General features: G+C 55.7%; 2 protein-coding genes across 2 annotated transcripts in view; both read right to left on the reverse strand.

Moving 5' to 3' along the window:
- The window catches only part of SAMM50 (SAMM50 sorting and assembly machinery component), a 35,678-nt gene extending 35,261 nt beyond the window's left edge, over positions 1-417 (reverse strand). The window contains exon 1 of the mRNA XM_014864421.3: positions 213-417. Coding sequence (XP_014719907.1) covers positions 213-233 — 21 coding nt within the window. The 5' untranslated portion in view covers positions 234-417. The remainder of the gene's footprint in view (positions 1-212) is intronic.
- A 3,328-nt stretch (positions 418-3,745) lies between these two features.
- Positions 3,746-22,108, reverse strand: PNPLA3 (patatin like phospholipase domain containing 3). The gene is made up of 9 exons (XM_014864417.3): positions 21,614-22,108; positions 18,651-18,883; positions 17,423-17,488; positions 14,461-14,670; positions 13,278-13,338; positions 10,240-10,443; positions 8,624-8,756; positions 7,529-7,633; positions 3,746-6,162 (listed from the first exon to the last, which is right to left on the reverse strand). The coding sequence occupies exons 1-7, from the start codon at positions 21,936-21,938 to the stop codon at positions 8,626-8,628; spliced, it is 1,230 nt and encodes a 409-aa protein (XP_014719903.3). The 5' UTR covers positions 21,939-22,108; the 3' UTR covers positions 3,746-6,162; positions 7,529-7,633; positions 8,624-8,625.
- Between the last annotated feature and the right edge of the window lie 742 nt (positions 22,109-22,850).

Raw genomic sequence — 22,850 nt, forward strand, 5'->3', positions numbered from 1 at the left:
TGGGCCCCCGCCTCGCTGAGCGACCTTGGGCAAGTCACGTCCCTCCTCTCGGATCGGCTTCCCGCTTGGGGGTCTGCGGGCCCCCAGCCCCGGCCCGGCTCCGCGCGCGCAGCCCTCGGCGCCCCTCACCAGGGAAGCCCGGGCGCAGCCGCGACATCTCCCGCGGAGCCCGCGCAGAGGTCACGCAGCCCGCGCGTCGCTGGGCCTCTTACCCGAGCGTGCACGGTCCCCATGATTCCCTCTCCGGCCGCCGCCTCGCAGAGCTGCCCGGGCCCGACCAAGGCTCGGCTGGGGAGGGCAGAGGGCGGGTCCGCAGTGGCGGAGCTGCCGGTCAGCGAAACACCCAGAAGCCCCCGGACGCGGCGCCCTGGGGGCGGCCATGATGCCCCGCCTTAGCCCCGCCCCCTGGCATACGGCGACGCCGCTCATTGGTCCTTAAGAATCTGTGACCCGGATGTTCACACGAACGCCCGGAAGCCTAGCAGTCTGGAGATGGCGCAAGCGCAGAGCGTCCAATGACTCCCGCGAAGCGCCTGGCACGTGGAATGCGGGTCTGCGTGATGGTCGCCTGGGAGCCGGCCCCGGGAGTTGCCCGTGGGTGAGACCAGACCAGCTGGTAACCCTCCTGGCATCCCGGCGCGGTGGTGCCGTGCTTGTCCCGCGCTCCGGCGAAGCCCCCGGGCTCGCCACCCCCGGCGGGCAGCAGTGGCCTCGCGCAGCATCTGGAGCTGCGCAAACCCGGGTGGGCGCCTGCTCCACGTCTGCTGGCGGCACGGGCCCTTTCAGGTCCCTGAAAGGCCCTGAGGCTCAGTCTCCTCGTTGCAAAATGAAGGTGATGGTCGTATCTCCTTCCCAGGGTTGGATTAAAAGGGCTCGTGCGTGAGAGACGGAATGTAAAAACGCCTGGCACAGGAAGGGCACTCAGCGAACAGGGGCTAAAGGACCAGTATCCATTCAGCTGCGGCCATTAATATTAGTGAGAGGCATCCAGAGGTCCGGATGGGGGCCATTCAAGGCAGAGAAAGTTTTGGTGGGGAAACAACTCCCCCTCAGAAAAAACAATGTATGATAATATGTAATAAATGATAGTTACATTGTGATAAATGCAATGAGAGAAACAAGAGGCAGAAAATGAGAGAAGAGGGCTTGTCAGTATTATGTCGACTAATGTTTCCACCCCCTGCTGATGACAGAGTATCATTTCGCTTGCTTTTCTCCTCCCCTCTTATCCCCTCCCAGAGATCTCAACAGCCTTTTCCATTTAAATAGCGGTATTCAAAGTCCACATTTCCCTTCTTCCCTGGAAACAGGCAGAAGTCAGCACCTGCCAGGGCCCTGTCCTTCCCGCACTGCACCCCTTGCAGGTGGATCTATCCACCCATCTCCTGGAGCCCCGGAACCTACTCCTGGCCACCAAAGTGAGGCTTTTGGGATCTCGCTGACACCTAGCTCAGACCCAAAAGGCTATTTTAGGTGTGAAAACTTTCACAGAGATTTCCAAAGATAATTCAGGAGACTGAGCAAATTTTAAGCCCAAATCACAGAAGCTGGATATTATTTGAAATTCATTCTGCCAGTTCCCTGAGCCTCGGTTTCCTCATCTGTAAAATGGGGATGATAGCAGTTCCTAAGCCATAACGATGTCCTGAGGCTTTAATGAGACAAAGCCTGGGGCCTGGCACACTGTCAACACTGAATAAACTGGATGATCCTCCTGCATCTTCTCTCTCATTATCGAGGACGCCTCTCCTCAAAGATAGCTGTAAGGTTGACCTGCAGATTGCAACAAGAGTCCTGAGCCAAATATTTGAGAGGATATTGTGTCTAAGGCACTGGGCCAGAGTGACAGGGGATACATCAGGAACAGAGTCACAGCTTTACCCTCAAACACTCTCTCTGATAGTCACAATGTCCATTAACGTATTAAAGGCTCTGAGAAGTCCTGCAGTATGTAGACTTGTTTCACTTTCTTCTTTTAAAATTTTTTTTTATTTTTCCTTTTTCTCCCCAAAGCCCCCCGGTACATAGTCGTATTTTTTTAGTTGTGGGTCCGTCTAGTGTGGCACGTGGGACGCCGCCTCAACATGGCCTGATGAGCGGTGCCACGTCCGTGCCCAGGATCCAAACTGGCGAAACCCTGGGCCACCAAAGCAGAGCGTGCAAACTTAACCACCGGGCCACGGGGCCAGCCTCATTTTTCACTGTCTTTAACCCAGTATTTCCTAAATTTACTGGGTCAGAGACTTTTTGGTTTGGGGTTTTTGAGGCTTTCTGTGGCCTTCAGTGGTGCTGTTCACCAGCATTTCTGGTGCTCCTCTTTTGGGCAAAAGGTAGAATTGCATTTCCCAGCCCCCATCCTTATGACTCGCTTTGGTCAACAAGTTGTGAGCAGAAGTGATAGGTGTCGCTTCTGGATGAAAACCTTCAAGAGTTTATTTCTCCCCTCCTCCCCCCTCCCCCAACAGCCATCAGTGCCCCTCCACATGGTGGGACAGCTTCAGGCTGGGCCAACCACGTCTGATGGGCATGTAGCGTGAGTGAGAAATAAGCCTTTTGGGAGTCTTTGTTAAACTCAGCATAACCCGACCAGTCCTAACTGACCAAATCATCTGCAAGATGCCAGCCTTCTAGGAAACTTGGTTTACGAAGTGGTGGTCTGGTCCCATCACAAGTGGCAAGGCCGTTTAGTGACTCCCCTGGTTCCCCTAATAAAATCAAACCCCAGTGTCAGAGGTCACAAGGAAGGGATGCTGGGTCTTCCCACGGATGCCCACAGAGGTCACCCACCCCTTGGTTTGGGACACCCTGTGGCATGGGCTCCCAGGGGCCACCACCTGTGTTTCTTTGACCCTTTCCTCCTCACCTGTCTCCCAGCACCCGAGGAGTGAAGGTGAGCCGGCAAAAGGAAAGAGCACAGTGAGGGCATTCCACGAGGTGGTGGCCCAGGGGGTGCACAGGGGACTGGAGGACGAGGCTCTGAGCCTCCGGTGGGACTGCGCACTGGACGTGTGGGAGAGGAGGCTGTGGCCTGGGGAGGCAGCTTCTGGGGGCTGAGGCTGTGGGAGCACCTGGACGAGGTCTGGGCCTAAGGACTGCCCCAGGCAGGGTACCGGCGGTGCCCCACCCACTGGGACATTGTTGCAGCAGCCAGGGCAAGGGCGGCTGGCTGGGAACAAGAGGCTGGATTCCAGAGACCTTAAGTGGAGGTGGTGTGGCAGGATTGGGACCAGCTGGCGGAGGGGAGAAGAAGGGGCTCAGGGAGTCCCTGGTTCCTGGCTCCGGTGACTTGGGAGCTGACAGGTACAGGGCAGCTGATCAGAGAGCTGAGGAGCCCTGCACTGGATGGGTTACGCTGGGGTGCTGCTGACGGACGGCCAGGTGGAGCTGGCGTGGGGGTGGGGGAGAGGGTTGGTGAGCAGGTGGGCCCGACCCTCACCTGTGCCAGAGACTAGGGGGCCCTCCTTGGAGTGAGCTCTCCCCAGGAGCAGCTGTGAACTCTCAGGAGAGCAGGCACGTGTGGGCCTTGGGGAGAGCCTGGCCGTCAGGATGGAGGAGGGTCTCGGGTCCCAGAAGGAGAGGGATTCTCAGAGGGTCTGGCCCAGTGTTCAGGACAGAGCATGCGGGGGCCCCAGCCTGGCAGGGCCGGGAACCTTGAGGAAGGGGGTATTTGAAGGGAGTTAGGTGATGAGGGAAGAGAAGCAACCCTGCAGCCCCTGGAAAAGAGGTAGAGACAAGGAAAAGCGTTTTAAAAATCACATTTATTATGAGTTATTTTCTGATGAAAGTAATCCATGTTGACCATAGAGATTTGGAAAACATACATGAGCACAACAAATAAAATATAATTATGGATAATGGCATAAGGATAACCGCTGTCAGCGCTTTGGTTCACATCCTCTGTCTTCTTCTGCATATACACAGATACCCACGCATTTATTTTTTTAACCGGGCTCGTGCTCTGCACCAAGTTTTGCTATTTACCAAATAAAGACTGTTGCTCCCTGGCATTAAATAGGCCACACACGGATTATTCCTGATAGTGGAGTAGTCCAAAGCAGAAATCTACCATAAATGGGGGGGGGGGGGCAGTATTTGATAAGGTAGGAGGAACTTAAGAATGTTCTTCTCTGCTGATAAGAAAGCCCAGCAGAGCTGGGGAGGTGTGGGTGCAGGGAGAGTGGGGATGGGGTGGCACTGCAGGCACAGATGGGGAGGAAGCCTTGGCCATTTCTAAGAGTATCATACCTGCTTAGTAGACGTTTTTAAAAATTATAAAATACATGCTCATGGTAAGAAGGCTGAACAATTTCAGAAAGTAGTAGGAAAATAAGTCCCATGTAATCCTATCAGCCATTTAACATATTTCTTTCCTAACAGCGATCACAGAACTAGTGTATATGTCTATACAGAAATATTCTGGTTACTGTGAAATACAGCTCAAGTGTGGTTCTATGTGCTAGTGACCTATGCTGTGGTTCCGACAGAAGACAGCCAACTGGCAGACTTGAGGGTCAGGGGTTCAGGGGAGGGTGTGAGGGTGTGTCCCAAGGAGTCCAGGTGGGTGCCAGGCGTGGCCTCTCCCACCCCCAGGCCAGCTCAGCAAGGGGACAGGTCTGAGGTTCAGGTGGCCAGAGGAGCCCACCACCCACCAGCCCTTACCTCACGTAGGAGGCATGTGCTGCCAGAACAGGAGGCCCCTGGAGATGCAAGGAGCCCTGAAGCAGGGCTTCTAGGCACTAGGTGACGACCCTGTATTTTCACAAGCAGTCCCTGCCCTCTGGGAATTCAAGATGGCAGCATGGCACAAGAGCACGCGGTTTATATGGAGTTTGCTCCTAGAGCCGCATTCTTTACTTTGCATAACGCACTTGGTCTGAACTTACTGGTTCGACTCTAGGCTACTTACACAATGTAGGTGGGAGGAGCAGCTTTCTGTGCCAACATTTAGGATTTTGAGCTTATCATTGTTCTTTTTGTTATACTTCTTAAATTTGAATGCTTAAGTGAGAAAAACAGACACACACATTTCACCTTGAGTCATATTCCACGGTGCCTGCCAACACGTCCCCCCACCTGGGGAGAGGGTAGGGCCCTATGCCGCGCTTGCCTCTGTTAAGGCTGCTCGAGGACAGAGGACAAGGGGAAGGCGGGGGTGAGACAAAAGCAGCACAGACAGAAGCTCTTCTGTTGTGTTGGCCCGGCCTGGAGGCCAGGGTGAATGTCTTGTGCACCAGACATTCTTTTAAGGCTTCTTCTGTTAACATCTCACTGATTCCCGTAATACGTAATTCAACAGATCATAAGATTTCCTTACATTTCCTACAAAACTCTTTATCAAATATTTAGGCTAGGTCAAGAAGGTGTCCCCAAATTCAAACAAGTTATGTTAATGCCCCCTCCCCGGCAGTACCCTCCTTGGAGAAGGAGGGCAACCCCTCCCACCGCACTGACCGATGATTCCTGGGCAGGGAGATGGGGGCGCCCTTCTCTCTTCCTTCCAAACCCCGTGACTGCACAAAGGGCAGCCCAGCGCCAGCCCCAGGTCCCCCTCCATCCAAACACCGGCCACCACCCTAGGAACAGGATGACAGCTGAGACACTGCGAACCGAGTCGGCAATGGGCCCTCCATGCTGGGCTTCCTGCAGCCGTTTCTCAACCAACCGAGCTGACAGACTCAGATGCTGAAATAGCAGGTTTCCTCGAGCTCTGGACCACCACGTACACCCCACGGAGCTTACTAGCTTTTCATGATTACAAATTGATTGCCTTTGGTTTCAGTAAACTATGTATTCAGCAGAGGCCGGATCCTGCAGGTCGCAGACCTGGGGCACTAAAGGCAGCGCAGAGGTGGCTGCGCAAAGATGGGGATGGTCTGGCTCCTCTGAAAGAACGTGCTAGACTTGCCTCCTCAAATGACTCAGAAACTCTTCTCTCCTGGAAACACGGGGAAAGAGGAAGCCCTCCCCGCCCCAGCAGACACCGCTGCCCCAGAAGGTTAGGCTACACTGGAAGATGGATCACCGGGCAGCCTCCGCTTTGGTCTCTAGTGGACAGTCCACAGGGCGGTACCCAGGTCCGCAGGCGAATGGGGAGCCCAGCAGTGCCCACTGTGTTCTGGTTTCTGCAGAGAGGGCTGCTGGCTGCTTACCGGCGCCTGGGATCTGAAACAAGTGAAAAACGCTACCTCAGCCGCTGTCCTGCGGCTCTGCGATCTTCGGTCTCAGCGAGGACGGACGAACACCACTGGCCAAGGCTGAGTGTACCACCTGCACACTCCGGGCACTGCAGAGCAGCCTAGCTCCAAGCCACAGCTTCCTCTGACACCCAGGGCTGGGCTGATGTCACCCTCCCAGCCACCTGGACACTTCCCACTGGACATCCACAGGCACGATGGCGCCCATCAGTTTCCTCCACACACACCAGCCACCCGCCAGGGCGTCCTTCCGCAGCCTGCGCCTTCATCCCCCAGGCCTCCTCCTCCTGACTGGCTGCACCATTCCCTTGGGACAAAAGCAGACCCCAGGGCTTGCAACTGGCACCTCCTTCTGGCCCTGGAGCCTATGGACGCCTCTCAGTCCCACAGGTTCCAGTGAGAACAGGCCCCCTTGTCCTTGGCTGAGCTGGTGCAGCTGCCCTCTCGCTGTGGAGCCCGCTGTCAGTTGGCTCCCATGATGCAGCCTCCTCCACATGGCCACTCGGGTCGTTTCCCAGCGCAAACCGACCGTTCTGCTCCCTACTCAAACCCTTCCATGTCGGCCAATAACATATAGCCACTGAGGCCCCATCTCCTGAGTGCCCACCACGTGGCCAGGACTGTGCCAGGGGCTCCCAAAAGCCTCACAGAAGCCCAGTGAGCAGATGAGGGTCAGCCCCACTGAACAGGTGAGGAAGCCGAGGCCCCCGATTTTCAGGATGAGATCCCACCCTGGGACCTGGAACAAGGCACTTCATGCTCTGAATCACTTTGCAGAATTCAGAAAGCTGCAGCAGCACCACGTGGGCCACGTGGACGAGGCAGATGGCAGGATTCCCCCCCGAGTCTGAGCTCAGCCGGGAATTGGCATTAACAGGCACCCCCTGCCCCGCGCACACGGAGAAGCCAGTCTGGTCCTGCCTCTCGCTCCATGCCCCAGCCCCTCCCTGGGGTGCAGGCATCCAGAGGTCCTTCCCTCAGGCCAACCAATGCTGCCTGCCATTCCCAGACCTGCTGCTGTCCCCTCTGCCCCTCTCCTGCTTTCTCATCCAGCTCTCTCCTCTGCCAACAACCCTGGGCTCCAGTGGACACACTTCCCCGCCCCTCCCCACTGCACAGCATCCCGCGGGCAGGCCTTGCTTAGCTTTTTCAGCAGACACATGGGGACCTCTGGTTTACTCAGCCACCTCCCCCAAGACAGGGCCCCCTGCACTAAAGGATAAACTCCTTCCCACCTGTCGGGCGCTCAGTGATGTTTCTAGAATGGCGCATGAGGCCTGATCAGAGGAAAGGGGTGCCTGGCAGACCCACACACCCACAGCCAAATCATTTACCTGGAAGTGGGGAGCAGATGTGTCATCACTTGAGAACAAATCTGGGAGGTCACCCACTGCAGCCACTGGATGTCATCAGGAATGTCTGGAAGCCAGGTCACCAGTCTGCAAGAATAAAACCAAGAGACGCACACATTCACATCAGCACGAAGATAAGCTGACACAGAACAAGAAAACACCCAAACCAAAGGCAGATCTCTTACCACAATACCCTTTGTCTGCTAAAAGGCCAGGATCACTTCTAACCTCAATCAGATAAATTTCTGGAAGGTGGATTCCGGACGTTACGCCTAAAACCTGCCTACCCAAAAGCCCTGAAGCGAGGTTAGGCCAATTCTGAGGAAGGGAAGCTCAAGGGTTTACATGGAAGTAAAAGAAAAAGTCTTGGTTTTCCAGGATTCTACGTGTCTGTGGCACGATGCCCCGACGCAGAGACGCAGAGACTCAGAGACTCTGGTAGTGGAGACACCATCCCCTCCCCGCAGCAGTGCTGTGCTTGGCCATGCGCAGGCCCAGCAGAGGGAGCACGGAGGAGGCCTGACTGCCGCCCTCCGCAGCCTCCCACACCCTGGGCTTTGATAAATGCCTGAACAGACCTCACCCAAGGCCAGGCGGTGTGGGGCGCAGGCGGCTAATTTGGTGGGGGTGAGGAAAGGATCTGGGAAGGCCACCGAGGGCCGGAGAGCTGAGCTGGACTTTGAAGGATGGGGTGGGCTCTAAAAGACAGACTGAAGGACAAGATGGACGAACTCGCTAAAAACAAAGTCAACACCAAAGTAAATCTGCGGAACCCGGTAAAAGGTAAGACGGGTGCCCGGGATTCCGGCACCCACAGGCGTGTGCCTCACGTCCTTCCCAACGTACCGTGAATAACACCCCCCCAAGAAACGTGCGGACCTACAAGAAGCGACAAACCTTGAGCAGCAATGAGTGGAGAGGGAGGGGCAGGCACTTGTCTCCGGGGCTCCTGCCGGGTGTTCCGCGCAGCCCCACGGCACAAGGAGCCCAGCCCCAGGCTGAGGGCCTGGCAAGGAATCTCTCACTTAGTCGCCACCCAACCCCGTGAGGAAGACACAGGCCACGTGCAACGCTCACCTCTAGACCACAGCGATCGCGGACTCCAGAGGCAGCGTGCAGGGCAACATGACATAGGACATCACCCTAATCGGTAGGAAGTTGCAAAACTTGCTCATGTATCCACCTTGGGGTTTCAGTGCTTCACTCAGTGCTGAAAAAGACAATTTGGAGGTCTGTCTCCCTCCAGCAGAAAAACCCAACCACCTTACCCAGGGGGAGCCGGGAATTTCTATGAAATACACAAATCCTGGCAGCCAAAGAATCAGCACCCTTCACAAATGATATCAAACGAGGAACGTGCCCAGAACAGCCCTTGGATAGCCACAGGGTACAGGGTTCCCAATTATCGACTCCCTTTTAAATTAACAACTATTTTTGGAAGAGTACACACACTTCTCAAACACCCCACTGGCTTTCTTAGCTTTTCCTTGTACCTTCGGCTGGATTCCATCTCCTTCTGCCTGGGACCCCCCCCCCCCAGCCTTCTATTTCCCCCCTGAAGGACCTCATGACGGCTCAAACCACGTTAACCTGGGCAGCTGCTGGTTTGTGCAGCTCCTAGGGCGTCAGGGCCTTGGGGGCAAGGAATGGTGTCCCGTTCACCTTTGAGTTTCTCCGAATGCCAGTTGGAAGCTGGTTTGTGCACTCATCTGTCCATCTAACAGCTGAGGACATGATACAATATATGACCATTCAGTGAAGGTTCAAAATTGTGGGTTAGGAGGGAGGGGGAAACCAAGAGAGGCCCCTTGAGAAACAAGGCTTTGAGGGCTGGCCCGGTGGCTAAGTGGTTAAGTTAGTGCACTCCACTTTGGCAGCCTGAGGGTTTCGCAGGCTCAGATCCTGGGCACGGACATGGCACCACTCATCAGGCCATGCTGAGGCAGCGTCCCACATAGCAGAGCCAGAAGAACCTACAACTAGAATATACAACTATGTACTGGGAGACTTTGGGAAAAAGAAGAAAAAAAAAACAAAAGAAGATTGGCAACAGATGTTAGCTCAGGCACCAATTTAAAAAAAAAAAAAGGCGTGGGCCAGCCCGGTGGTGCAGCGGTTAAGTCCGCATGTTCTGCTTCAGCAGCCTGAGGTTCGCTGGTTCCGATCTCGGGTGCGGACATGGCACCGCTTGGCAAGCCATGCTGTGGTAGGCATCCCACATAGAAAGTAGAGGAAGATGGGCACGGATGTTAGCTCAGGGCCAGTCTTCCTCAGCAAAAAGAGGAGGATTGGTGGCAAATGTTAGTTCAGGGCTAATCTTCCTCAAAAAAAAAAAAAAAAGATGGCTTTGAGATGGAAGAACAGGCAGAGAATGTGTTCTGAAAGAACGAGCCCACCACTGGGGCCCCCAAAATCCAGTGTGCCCGGACCCCAGGAGCAGAGAGCATGCCTGGTTAACTCCAGATGGGCTCAGCTGGAGTTGTCCTCTGGCCATGACCCTGTGGGAAGGGAAACTGAGCAAGATGCCTGAGTGGATGGGAGGCCTGTGCCGGGAGCTGGGGGCCCCAAGGGCCTGCCCTGCCGCTCCGCCTCTTCTCTTCCTTCCTAACACACAGCAGAGAAGCCCTGTCAGCCTCTCGAACAGTCCCAGAGAACGACACCCTCTGCCATCCTGCCCCGTGAGGAGTCAGCACCTATGGTGAGCGTGGGCGACAGGGTCTCCAGGATGCTCTCGTCCCAGCGCGGGATGTTGAGACGCAGGTGGTCCAGCAGCTCATCTCCCTCAGGACTCGTCACCCCCGGGGCAGACCCCAGGCTCATGTGTTCCCAGAGGGGCGCGAGGACCTCCGGCTCTTCGGAAGATAAATTCTGGTATAGATGGGGCCTGTCACAGATGCCTACGGAGGGCACAGGAAGCAAACCGTGAGGCGCATCTGGGCAGCAGAGGTCATGACTCACCGCCCACCCACCCACAGACTGACACGTGAGGCTGCAGGCCGTTCGCAGCTAAGTACAAGGCGAGGACAGGACAAAGGTAGGCCTTCATCACCGGGAGAAAGAAGTGTGGGGCTGTGAAGCCGGACAGATGTGGGTTGGCTCCTGGCTCGATCATTCACTGGCTGTGTGGGCTTCAGAGCAACATGTGGATTCATGAGATGGAAATATAAGGATCATAACTAATCGATAATAACTGAACCACTGGCTCGGCCTGCATTCCAGGCCCTGAGTTAGGAACTTCACGGTCAGGCCTTGCAGCAGCCATTCCACTGCTAGCATTATCATCATCTCCACTTTCCAACCGAGCAATCAGAAGCACAGAGAGGTTAAGAGATTCATCCAAAGCCACACAGCCAGTATATGGCAGAGTGGGACTTGAACCCAGGTCTGACGTCTGAGGTAGCACGCTTCCATCACAAGCCTCAAAAGGAGCCTTAGGTGAGGGAATTTGTGCAGGCACTGCCCTGGGTGCTGGGGCTCAGTAGCTGATAGAGTGAGTGGTTCCTGCTCTCATGGAATTGGCATGTTGGGTGGGGACAGGGGACAGGTAGTTTCAGATGCCCACAGCTGACCCAGGCTCACCTCTTGCTTCTAACCTCAGGTCAAAAAGACCAGGGGCTGCTCCTGGCTGCCCGCACCTTCCTCCCTAGGTTACACCTCCCACTTCTACTGCCCTGGATCTTTCCGGCCTCTACTAGACACGTTGGTCACCCTCTGGGGACGTCACTTTCCCTTGGGTATATTTCAAAGACTCTGTTCCCACAGGACCTCTGCCCCACCCCCGCGTGTCCTCTGCAGGACCCGGGGAAGCCAGTCTGGACAAGGACCTGGCTTAGATCTTTAAACCCAAACCCCACACAGACGCTGCACAGGCTCAGCCACACAGCAGTCTCTGAAATCACTGAGAATCACCTCGACATCACTTACTCCGAGCTCCCCTGGCTACAGATGTGGGAACGGGGGCCCAGGGAGGGAAGGCGGCTCGACGGGAGCCGGGGAGGCAGGAAACCGCGGAGTAAGCCGAGTCCAGCCCCACGGAGTTTGCTGTGGTCATCTACTCCTGGACTGCCCCCAATTTCATCCCCAGTCTAGACTGCTCTCCGGAACTCTGCACTCTGGCATTGGGCTGTCTCTTGCACAACCAGTCCCCAAATTACCCTGGGGCACCACGCACCCATGTGTCCCACACAGAGCTCACCAGCTTCCCTCCCAACTGCTCCCTCCCAACTGTCCTGAACCTGGGAGCAGAGCCCCCCGCTCCCCCCCCACAGCCAGGAGCCAGGCTTGAGTCTTCCTCTTCCCAAATGTCCGGTTAGTCACCTCCAAGTCCTGTACCCTCCGGCCCCTTCCGCCACCCTCGTTGCCCTGACCCTGGCCAGGTCTCTAGGTGCTTCATTGGCCTGCTGGATGCTGGTCTCACCCTCTCCACACTGCAGCCAGGGGGGCGTCTTCCAAAGCTGTCCTCTGACCTCCCTCACTCCTGCTTCAGCAGCCCTCAGTGGCTCCCTATGGCTGCGGGATGCAAACCCCTCACCACGTCCACAAGGCCCAGCTTTGCCCCTCCTCCTTTCATTTATCACCATCCCTGCCCCTCTCCTCTCGACGGATCTCTCAGCATCCCCACCTCCACTACTCCAGTTATACAGGCCTTCTTCTTTTTTTTTTTTTAAGGTGAGGAAGATTGGTCCTGAGCTAACATCTGTTGCCAGTCTTCCTCTATTTTGTACGTGGGATGCCACCACAGCATGGCTTGATGAGCGGTGTGTAGGTCCACACCCAGGATCCAAACCCATGAACCCCAGGCCACAGAAGTGGAGAGCATGAACTTAACCACTACGCCACCGGTCCAGCCCCCTACACAGGCCTTCTTTCCAACAGACTGCACTCTGTTGCTTGCAGGACTCACCCCCAGGTCCCACATGCCAGAATGCTCCTAGTCATCCCCAAAGCCTCAACGTGGATTCACATCCTTCTGGAAGCCCTACTTCCCCCACGCCTTGCAGACCCCTGCTATGTGGTCCTATAGCGTCCTCTGTCTGCCAGCAGGGAACTCAGCACACCGTCACCCTCCTTTCTCATCTGCCCACCACAGGACTATGCACCCCGAGGAGCACGGCCACACCTGTCCGTCCACTGCAGTATCCCTGCCACAGAGCCAAGTGCCCAGCACGACACAGTCGCCATTTTCTGAGTAGAGAAATACACAGACACCCTTTAAACCACACCGTCTCCTTGGTCTTAGCCAAAGACTAATTCAGAGGATCGATACATGAATCACCTTTTAGTATTGATACAAGCTGGTCCCAGGCACATCTGCTATTTGGTTCCACCCTAATATTTTGAGAACCCAACCCCCGCAGCCTGGATGAACCAGAATGACTCAAAGGCAAGAACCTGCCCCAGAAAGGATAACTGGTCTAGTGGGTGCAACCCACACCTGGCTGGTGACAGCTACTCTGATTGCTTCCCTCGGAAGCCAGGCTCAGACACCCTGTGTCACGTCAGCCCTCGTTAAACAAAACGTTCACTAGGTCAAGTAGAACAGAAAAACAAACGGGTCTGTAAAATGGGGCAAAGATTCCCCGCCTCACGGGGTGAGTGAGTGAGCGGCCGAGCAGGACCGTAGGTGAAGGTGCTGAGCACGGAGTGACATCACTAACAGCAGCCTCTGCTTTACCAGGACTGCTACCAAGAAGCTGTGCAAAGGGCCTATGTTCCCCTTGCCCGTACGTACCATTCTCCTCCAAGAACCTGACTGCGTCTAAATACCCTCGAAGGCATATCTCTCCAAGCACCTGCAAGCAGATAAGCACATTAACTGCAGGGGGTGCTTCATCGGCACCACTCAGCTCAAGGTCACCTGAGAACGGCCGAGACAGACCGAGGACGCCACCAGGGCTGGAGCCCCTTCCGCGTGCCGGGAACAGCCGAGCAAGGCTCGACAGAGGGCTCTGTGCTCCCGGGACGCAGCAGCCCTGCTCTCCTGCGGGACTCGGCTGGAATGACATCCCCTCCACGGAGACTTTGCTGGCGCCCCACGCGACACGGGCAGGTCTCCCTTGGTCCCTGGAGGGGCCCCCACCCTAACAAGTATCGGGGCCTCTTCTAGTTGGCACCGGGACAACAACAGCTGCCGCCTCGTCCGCACACGAAGCATACAGGCAAACCAGTTCTGTCGGACAGCCCTCCCTCTGTCCGGAGCACACGCCGGTGGTGTACACTGCACGGGGCCGCCTTCCTCCTCCCGGGGAACTGTGAGCACCCACAGTCTACTGCTTGTCCTACTATGTTAGGGCGCTCAGGCCTACTGAAACGACGACAGCCAAGAAAGATTAAACCACCAAATGCAGTGTGGTTCTGGACCGTGGCTGCGAACAGCAATCATCACAGCCAGCCCTGATGGCCTAGCGGTTAAAGTTCGGTGCGCTCGGCTTCGGCGGCCTGGGTTCGGTTCCCAGGCGCAGAACCACACCGCTCATCTGGCAGTGGCTGTGCTGTGGCGGCAGCTCATATAGAACGAGGACTTAACAGCTAGAATATCCAACTATGTCCTGGGGCTTTGGGGAGGGGAAATAAAAGGGAAAGGAAGGTTGGCAACAATTGTTGGCTCAGGACGGATTTTTCCCAAGAAGAACAAAAAATCATCAGGGTCACTTAAAAAAAAATCCTGCTACACCCAACTTAAACCACAGCCCCCGGAAGTGGAATCGGAGCAGACGCTGTTTCAATGTCCCCCAGTCATCCTCATGACCCAAGCGGGGGCAGCCCTCGGCTTCCGGAACAAGCCACTCTTCTCCGAGCTCTTATTCAATGTGGGGTCTGTTCGTTCATGTAGAGGACAGCTGGGAGATCTCCCGGCAAAGAGGGAAGCAAAGAAGAGCGGCGCCCCCAGGCCACACAGCCCCCCGCCCCCTCACCTTGAGATCCGGAGGGAACAGTGCTCGGATGACCAGGTAGACGTTCTCCGAGCAGAGGCGCAGGCTGAGCCTGGCGAAGTCCATGTAAAGAAAGTTTGTGGATGTGGCTTTGGGGCAGATGTCGAACTCCCCATAGAAGGGGGACACTGTGATGGTAGTTTTCGCATCAAAGAAGGGTATATTGTTACTCAATCCTCCATCTACGTATCGCTTTTAAAGGAGAAAAAAAAAGGACATATGGTCAGCAGCCCTGGGCAGGTGTTTCATGTGGTTTTCAGATTCTGGGCTGAGGCTTCCCAGAGCCAGAGGCAGGTGCCATGGGATCTCTGGAATCACTCTTTCAATAAATCCTTATTGAGCATTTCTGTGCTGTGCCAGGCCAGGCTCTACGCTGGCATGTAGGGTTGCTACACACTGTTGTGCAGTTTGTGCACTGCACAAAAAGTGCCTGGCAAAGAGGCAGATGGAAGGTGGAGTCTAGCCCACGTTGTGTTGGCCAAGTCCTAAGCCCGGGCAAGCACCCATAGCCACACTCTTGTAATCTGCATAAAGGGGCCATATAGACCAGGGACGCTGGGTGCACTGGGGACAGTGTCCTAAAGGATACAGATGGTCATGGGTTCAATTCCAGAGCCCCTTGTTGCTGGGGAAACCGGGGTCAGGATACTCAACCTGTGAGCCTGCATCTCCCCACATTTCTCATTTCTCTCAAAATGAGAACCAACACCTTGAGGAGTTTGGGTACTCGAATGGAACAGTGACCCTGAGACCCAGACAGGCCCCAGAAAAGGTCCTCTTATCCCACAACTAAGCGGCATTTGGGAGAAGTTCCCGTGAGCATCAGTTTTCCTGCATCCATATCCTTAAAGGAGCTCAGGCTGCGGCAGGCAGACTCCGCTACAATTTGAACCGAGTCTGCGTCTACCAAGCCAACGTCGGCACAATTCCCAAACCCTCGACCATCACAGCCCGGCCAGCAGTGCCCACGGAAGAAGGTCTTCAAAGATGACAGCAGGAAGACCCTCCCCAGCCATCCTTCCGGAGGCAGAAATCTCAGGGCACCCCTTGGCCTCAGACAAGTCCAGGAAAGAATCAGGCTTATGCAGCCATGCCTTGGTCATCAAGAGATTCTTGAGTCCAGAAATGATCAGATGGGTGCACAGCAGTATCTTCAAAATTGGAGCCGCACAAGGTCCACGGAAGACGTCAGAACCATCAGAAACCTCACTGGCAGAAAGGCACACAGGACCCAGTGTCAGGAATCTTGAGTCAAGACTGAGGAGCGAGGAAGCAGGTTGACTGTTTCTCACTCAAGGGATAGTCTAAAGCCAGATGTTCCTTCGAATTTTTCCTTCCACTCTGGACGTTTCTATGGTAACGTCCTGCGTTTGCTTGGTAAGATCTCGAGAATGATCTGTTCTGATTTTCAGCAGGTTTCTGCTGAGTCTCCTGAATGGGTGATTGTGTACCCAGTATAAGGAAGTGGGAAGACAACAACAAGAATGATGAAATAACCCACATTTACCAACGACTTCCGTGTGCCAGGCTGTGCGCTCAGCACTTGACTGCAGTATTTCATGTAATTCCCACAACAACTCTATGATATTGCACTATTCTTAATCCTGATTTTTTCCCCCTAAGATATCCTTTTTTTTTTTGGCAAGGAAGATTGGCCCTGAGCTAACATCTGCTGCCAATCTTCCTCTTTTCTTTTTTCTCCCCAAGGCCCCAGTACATAGTTGTAAGTCCTTTTATTTCTTCTATGTTGGACGCTGCCACAGCATGGCCTGATGAGTGGTGTGTCTGTCCATGCCCAGGATCTGAACCGGCAAACCGGGGCTGCCGAGACAGAGGGTGCAAACTTGACCACTGTGCCACTGGGCTGGCCCCCTTATTTTGCAAATCAATCCCAGAGAGGTTAAGCAATGTGTCCCAAGTGGCCCAGCTGACATGTGCCAGGGCAGAGATTCAGTTCCAGGATTGTTTGCCAGACAGAGGCTAAGAATTCGGGGTGACCATTTCATTGCTCCTGGCCTCAGGTTTCTCGTGTGTAAATAGGGACAACAGTGTGTCTGTCGTGCGGTTGCTCTGGGGCATGAGCGAGGCTACATAAACGTGCCTTTACAGCTTGCTGTGCAACGTGAGGATGGCACGGCTCTTAAAGCGGGAACCGAGAGGGCTCAAAGCAGAAAGTGCCTCCTGCTCTGAGATGGTGGGATGTCACGTCTTCTCTCCCTAGACAGGGACTCTCAACTTGGCACTACTGACATTTGGGGTCAGATAATTCTTTGTTGAGGGCAGTCCTGTGCACTGTGGGACGCTGAGCAGTACCCCTAGCCTCTCCACTGGATCCTCGTAGCATCCCCCGGCTGTGGCCACTGAACCGTCTCCAGACACTGACAGATGTCCGAGTGGAGGGGCAGAATCATCTCCAGTTGATGACCACTGCCCCACAAGGGGGCTGCCCGGTGGTCTAGCACAGCCCAGCGTCTAGTCCAGAGCCTGCAGAACAGACACGTCAACTTCGGTTGCTCCACCCCAGGCAGGGCTCAAGAACCAGTCAAAACACATTATTTGTTGCGTGGAACCCAATCACAGCACTGTCGGCAGCTTCTGCCCAAAGCTGTGGGCTGAAAAGGACAGAACCAGACCCAGAGGGGGCTGAAACTCTCACCCCTTGAGAATGAGCTCTACCTGAAGCAAGCAGCCGATTCTTAAGCATCTCACACTTTAACTAGGCCCTTGGGAACCCGTCTCCAGCGCCCAGCGTGAAGATTGACAGGACCCGTCTACCTTACGGATAGCCAGACTACTGATTCTACATGAAGCTGGTTTTGCTGCCCAGGCTGCCTGGAAGGGGGATGGGCCATGGAACCGCTGTCTGAGTTTGGGGACGGGTTCAGGGTCCCTGAGCTGAGTGCCTCGCAGGCAGGGGCCGTGCAACAGTTTAAAGCAGACTCACCACGCCTCTGAAGGAAGGCGGCATTAGACCACTGAGGAAAGGGATGAAGCAGGAACACATCAAGGCCTGCGAAGACAAAAGGTGGTGAAGCCACAGGCTACAACAGGTGCCCTTTATTCCCCTGGGCCTTTACAAGCTTTCTCCAGTGAGTAGGGCAACAAGCCTCAAAATGCTCTTTGCACAGAGTAGGTGCTTTAATAAATGAGTTGAATGAATGATGAACGAACCTACACACTTGTATTTCAGGCCTAAGTATAAGCTCCTTAACAACATTGTCTTTGGACTTCAACTTCCCGCCGCTGCTCCCCACGAGAGTCGCACTGGGCCATCGCAGACAGGACCAAGAGTGGTCGACTCGCTGACCAGAAAGGGACTAGATCAGGGCTTCGCAAATGCTGACCTTCGTCAGAATCACCCAGAAGGCTGTCAGAACCACAGCCTCTGCGTCCCCACCCCAGGATGCAGATGTAGTAGGTCGCAGGTGGGGCCTGACAATCTGCAATTCTAGCCAGCTCCCAGGTGCTGCAGACGCTGCCGGTCCAAGGACCACACTTTGAGCAGCACCGTGCTGGCAAGCATTAAGATGGAGGCAACACTGATACACTGAAGGAACAGACTCGTGTGGGAACGGACTAGTGCTGGCTGTCCACAAGAGCTTCTGGAAACAAGATTAAGTGGAAGATGATACTGGCTGCTGAGGGGCTGCTGGTTGTATGTGCCAGGCTGCTGTCTCATACAGACCTGTGTTAAGTGAAACCTCGTCCCAGTAACTCTCATAAAAGGCATCAGCCAAGTTAAAGGGTATTTGGATATTGCAAATGGTCCCCCCACTAGACCCTGCTGGCAGAGGTAAATAAGAATGTTCCCACCCTGGCAGGTTCTACTCGAGGCGTCCTCATTAAGGAACATGGAATGTTGGGAGGGACACACGTGGGATGGACTTCCTGGAGGAGGTGGTCATGAGCCGAGTCTTGAAGGATGGGAGGCATTATTTGAAACAGAAACTGTCCTGGAACACGTAGGGTTTATACATGCTATGGACCAGACCACCAGATGCACGTGGAGTTCACGTCACCCTGGTGCAGTAAGCCAACCAGCATCACAGGCCACCAGGTTCTTTTGCATCTTAAGAAACATGGCAGGTGGGCTATGACAGCCCTCTCTGTGTGGCTTCCAAAATGAAACAGTCTTTCTTCCTTGCCAACACCCAGACAAGCAAACCACTTACGTCCACGACTTCGTCTTTGGACCTAAAGTCAGAAACCATCACGTTCTCCCCATCGGACACTCTGGTGAGCGAGATGCATATCTTCCCAGAGATGAGCTGGTGGATGTTGCCTGGGAGGTGCCTGTGCAGGTCTTCTCGGATTTGCCTGTCCAGATTGAAGGACGGGTGGAAGATCCCAATGTTCCGGCTCCTGGCGCTCCGGGAAATTTTGATAAGGATCTGGACCCTCAGCTCTGGTGGGGAGGAGGGGCAGAAGACAAATACACAAAGGAATTTGCCACCCTGGAGATGGGAATGCTTTGTGGCAAGACCAGAAACCTGATGCCAAGGAAGCTGCCGACCCTTTCTCCAGGCCTTTGCCGTCTAACACGGCAGCCCCGTGCACACTGAGCCACAGGAGCCCATGAAACGCAGCTAATCCAAATTGAGATGCGTAAAACACACACTGGATTTCAAAGGCTTAGTGCCAAAAAAAAAAAGGGTGACAAATATCTCATTAATAATGTTTTACATTTACGGGAAAATGATAATATTTTGGCCAAATTGGGATAAATAAAATTAATTTCGCTTGCGTCTTTTACCTTTTCAATGCGGTTACTAGGAATGAAAAATGAGATCTGTGGCCTGCACTGTATTTCTGCTGGACAGGGCTGCTCCGGGCCCTGGCCACAGGAACAAGCCTCCAGAGGCCCAGGTGAACTTTCTCCTCACCTCCATCCCGCACAAAGCCAGAAGCCACGGACTCCTGCGCGCCAGAGCTGCAGCACAGACGGCCCTGACGCTGTGGGGAGCAGAGGAGGAGCACGGGCCTGGAGCTCAGCTTGAACCCAGCCTCCATCTCTTACTAGCTGAGTGACCTCGGGAGGTCACTTCACTGCCTAAGTCTCAGACTTTTTAACGTGGGACGATATTTCCCTATCTTTTGGAGACAGAGAGGATTAGACACAATACAATTGGTGAGGTGCTCAACCCACAGGAGACTCCTAAAAAGTAACTAGACTTAACCTTTAACCTCTAACGCCAGAATTACCAGAACCTCTAGTGGGCATGGGGCACATTCATGCTCCATCTGACCTCACTCACTGGCTCGGCCTCCTGTGGCTGACCTGCACTGCTTTGGCATGCAGGACCACCTGTCCCAGCCCAAGACCTGGCCTGTCGTAAATTCCAGGATGCAGAAGGACAGACACACGCCAGCCCATCCTGACCCAACCCCTGACCTCAGCTCAGTTCTCCCTGTGTGCGTGGCTCCAGTGAGCGTGGGCAGAAGGGGCAGATTTGCACACAGCTGGCAGGTTCTGCCAATCTCTCCTGCCAAGTCAGCCTTGGCTTCCACGGACCCTCAGAAGGTCTGCCCAAGTTGCAGTCCTTGGGAAATGCTCCTTGGTGGTCCCCATGTGAGACAGGAGATTAAAGCAGGAACCTGGGAGCAGCTCCTGCCGAAACCTCCAGACCCACTTTCCAAGGACTTGCTGGTTCCTGAGCCTCCTCCGGTCCTGCAGGGCACAGTCCCAGGCTGCAGCTGTCCTCTGCCAGTTAGGAACCCCCTCTACACTGGAGTCCATGTGCTTCAGGCCCTAGAGCCAGTGCATATGAAACTGGTCCCAGTGAAACATTCCACCATGTGGGTGTCTTCAGGTCGCCTTGGGATACAAGGTGTTAAAACCCAAGGTGTGCACACTGGCCATGTGGTCAGTCTACTCCTCCCCCGTGGTCACACTTCCTGCCCATTGCTCCACTCCCCCTCAATGGAGAAGGCAGCCAGGGTGGCCTCCCTCCAAATCCCCACCTCCGGGTCAGCCCAGGGTCTGCTCACTCATCCTATCCAATGGCAAGGCTGCACCTACTGGTAGGGGATTCCTGGCCACTAGAAGCAATGTCACTCCCCGTTGGTGGCGCCCAACTCAGCAGTTCCCAGGTCGAGCAAAGAGCAAACTGTTAAGAAACCTCAGATAAGCAGAGGCTGATAAGATGCATTACCTTTCCATCTGGGGACCTTTGGGTGCCAACCGCTCCAGGGTACCACTTGCCCCAGGCCCTGCCCCCTGCCTGAGAACCCCAGGCCAAGGATGATATAATCTAGTAGTTTGGGCCAGCTGGGCACAAGCTCCACGTCCATCCCCCTCACCCCCACTCCCCAACAGGCACCCACATGGACAGATGTTTAATTAGGACAAGAGTCAAATGCACGGGACCTCGTGTCCAGTGGCAGGTTGTGTCTGTGGGGAGTCGGGGCAGGATGGGATGGGGGATGTCCAGGGACCCCCTCCAGCCCCCAGGAAGCCTCTCACATACCAGAAGAGGAGGAGAGGAGATCAATTTCATACCCCCACCACCCCAGTTCCGAACCAGCCAGTCTGCCCAGGAGGACTCCAAAGACTTGCCCCCGCCCTGAGAGGCACCTAGTCGCTGGAGGGCCCTGCGGCGACCAGAGGCGACTCCAGAGGGAAGAAGGCACCCACCCTGGGACACACGCCAAAGCCCCCTCCTGGTCGGACCCAGGGCAAATTGGGCCTTCCCTTCGGCAGCTCAGCTCGCCAGGGCCTCCCCAGCAGATGTCGGGGAACGCAGGAATCCGCTCCATCCTCCGCCCACGCCTCGTCCCGCTCCCTCCTCCCAGTCGCTCTGGGAGGACCCGGCTCTCAGTGCCGGGTGAAGGCTTCCTTCAAGCTCGGGCCCTAGACGGGGATAGGACTGGGGGTGCGCTTGGGGTTCTCAAGCCCAGAGGAGCCGCCCCCTAGGCGTACACCCCTCCCAGACCGAGGGACAGAGCCCTCCGTCGCGGCGCGAGAGGACGCAGCGAAGGAGATATATGTTTGGGGAGGGGGCCCTCGGGATGTACCCCGCAGTGTCCATGTCCGGTCGGCTCCACCGGGCGCCCCACGACCCCTAGAGTTTGCCCGCGTCCCGGCCCGGGGGCGCCCCCTTCCCGCGCGGAGCCCGGGCGGCAGCCCCGCATGTACCTAGCGGCATGCCCGAGAGGAAGCTGACGACGTGCAGCGCCCCACCCGAGGCTCCGAGGAACATGCGCGCGTCGCGGAGGAGGTGCGGGGCGCGCTCTCCCAAGCAGCAGGTCACCCCGACGTGGTAGAACCCCAGGAAGCCGCAGCCCGAGAAGGACATGCTCCAGCCGCGCTCGGGGTCGTACATCGCGACGGCAGCTCGCGGGGCAGGAGCCCGGGACCACCGAGCCTGCGCCGGCGCAGGGGCGCTTTCATCCGGGCCTCCGCCCCGCCGCGCAGGTATTCCCTGCGTGACGTCACCGGCGGCCCGCCCCCCTGGGACCATGCAGATTGGCCGGTGGGCGGGCCCACATGGAGCAGGACGCCCACCCCTCCCTCCTCTGGGCCTGAGGTCCCGGCGGGGGCGGAGAAGCCGGAGGCGCCCCCCAGTGCTCCTTGAGGATGGAGGGAGGTTTCCGGTAACCTCCCGGCAGCGGGTGTCCTGGGTTTCTTTTCATCCCAGCATTTGGGTCCTTTGTATGCTTTTCTCTTTTTACGCGGGAACTGCAAGACTTAAGCAGACGCCCCATCTAAATAGAATTTAATGTCTGTTTTCTTGCGGTTTTTATGTGTGATGTCTTCAATTCATGGCAAGTGGTAGAGATTTTTCATTTAATGGTAATGACCCGAAGTTTCTAAGTTTCACTTGTAAGTAAAAACTGTGAATAACAGGCGCTGGCAGCGGGGAGGGGCCAGTGCAGGAACGTGGGGGTTGGGGGGCCTCAGGCCTAGACGATTCCTGGTGCCCTGGGAAGTGTCCCCAGGTGCTCCTTGACCCATGTGTCAGGTGCTGCGCGGAGCATTTCCACAGCGGCCCACGCGGGGCAGTCAGGCATCTGCCCAGAGTTCCACAGCCAGCGATCCGGGTCTCCGGGGCCATCCTACCCCTGCAGGCTGGACAGAGAACCGCCTCTCGTCTCCACCATATAGAGCCGGGAGTGTGGGCTTTGGAATCGGGCCTCGCCCTCTCTGTGCCTCAGTATCCTCATCTGTAAGATGACAGGTGGACTTGTTGTCAGGATTCAGAATGTCACCTGTGAGCACCTGGACACATGGGTTGTGTATGACTCCCCTGTCCCTCTCGGAGCTTCTGGACATTCCTTGCTTCTGCGGAGCCTGTGCTTGGAGGGGTGGAGAGCCAGGAGCCGGCAGAGAGAGGCTGGGCTGCTGCAGGGACTGCAGACCCCAGGGTGGGTCA

This window comes from Equus asinus, chromosome 4 (genome assembly GCF_041296235.1).
Source record: "Equus asinus isolate D_3611 breed Donkey chromosome 4, EquAss-T2T_v2, whole genome shotgun sequence".
Lineage (NCBI taxonomy): Eukaryota > Metazoa > Chordata > Mammalia > Perissodactyla > Equidae > Equus > Equus asinus.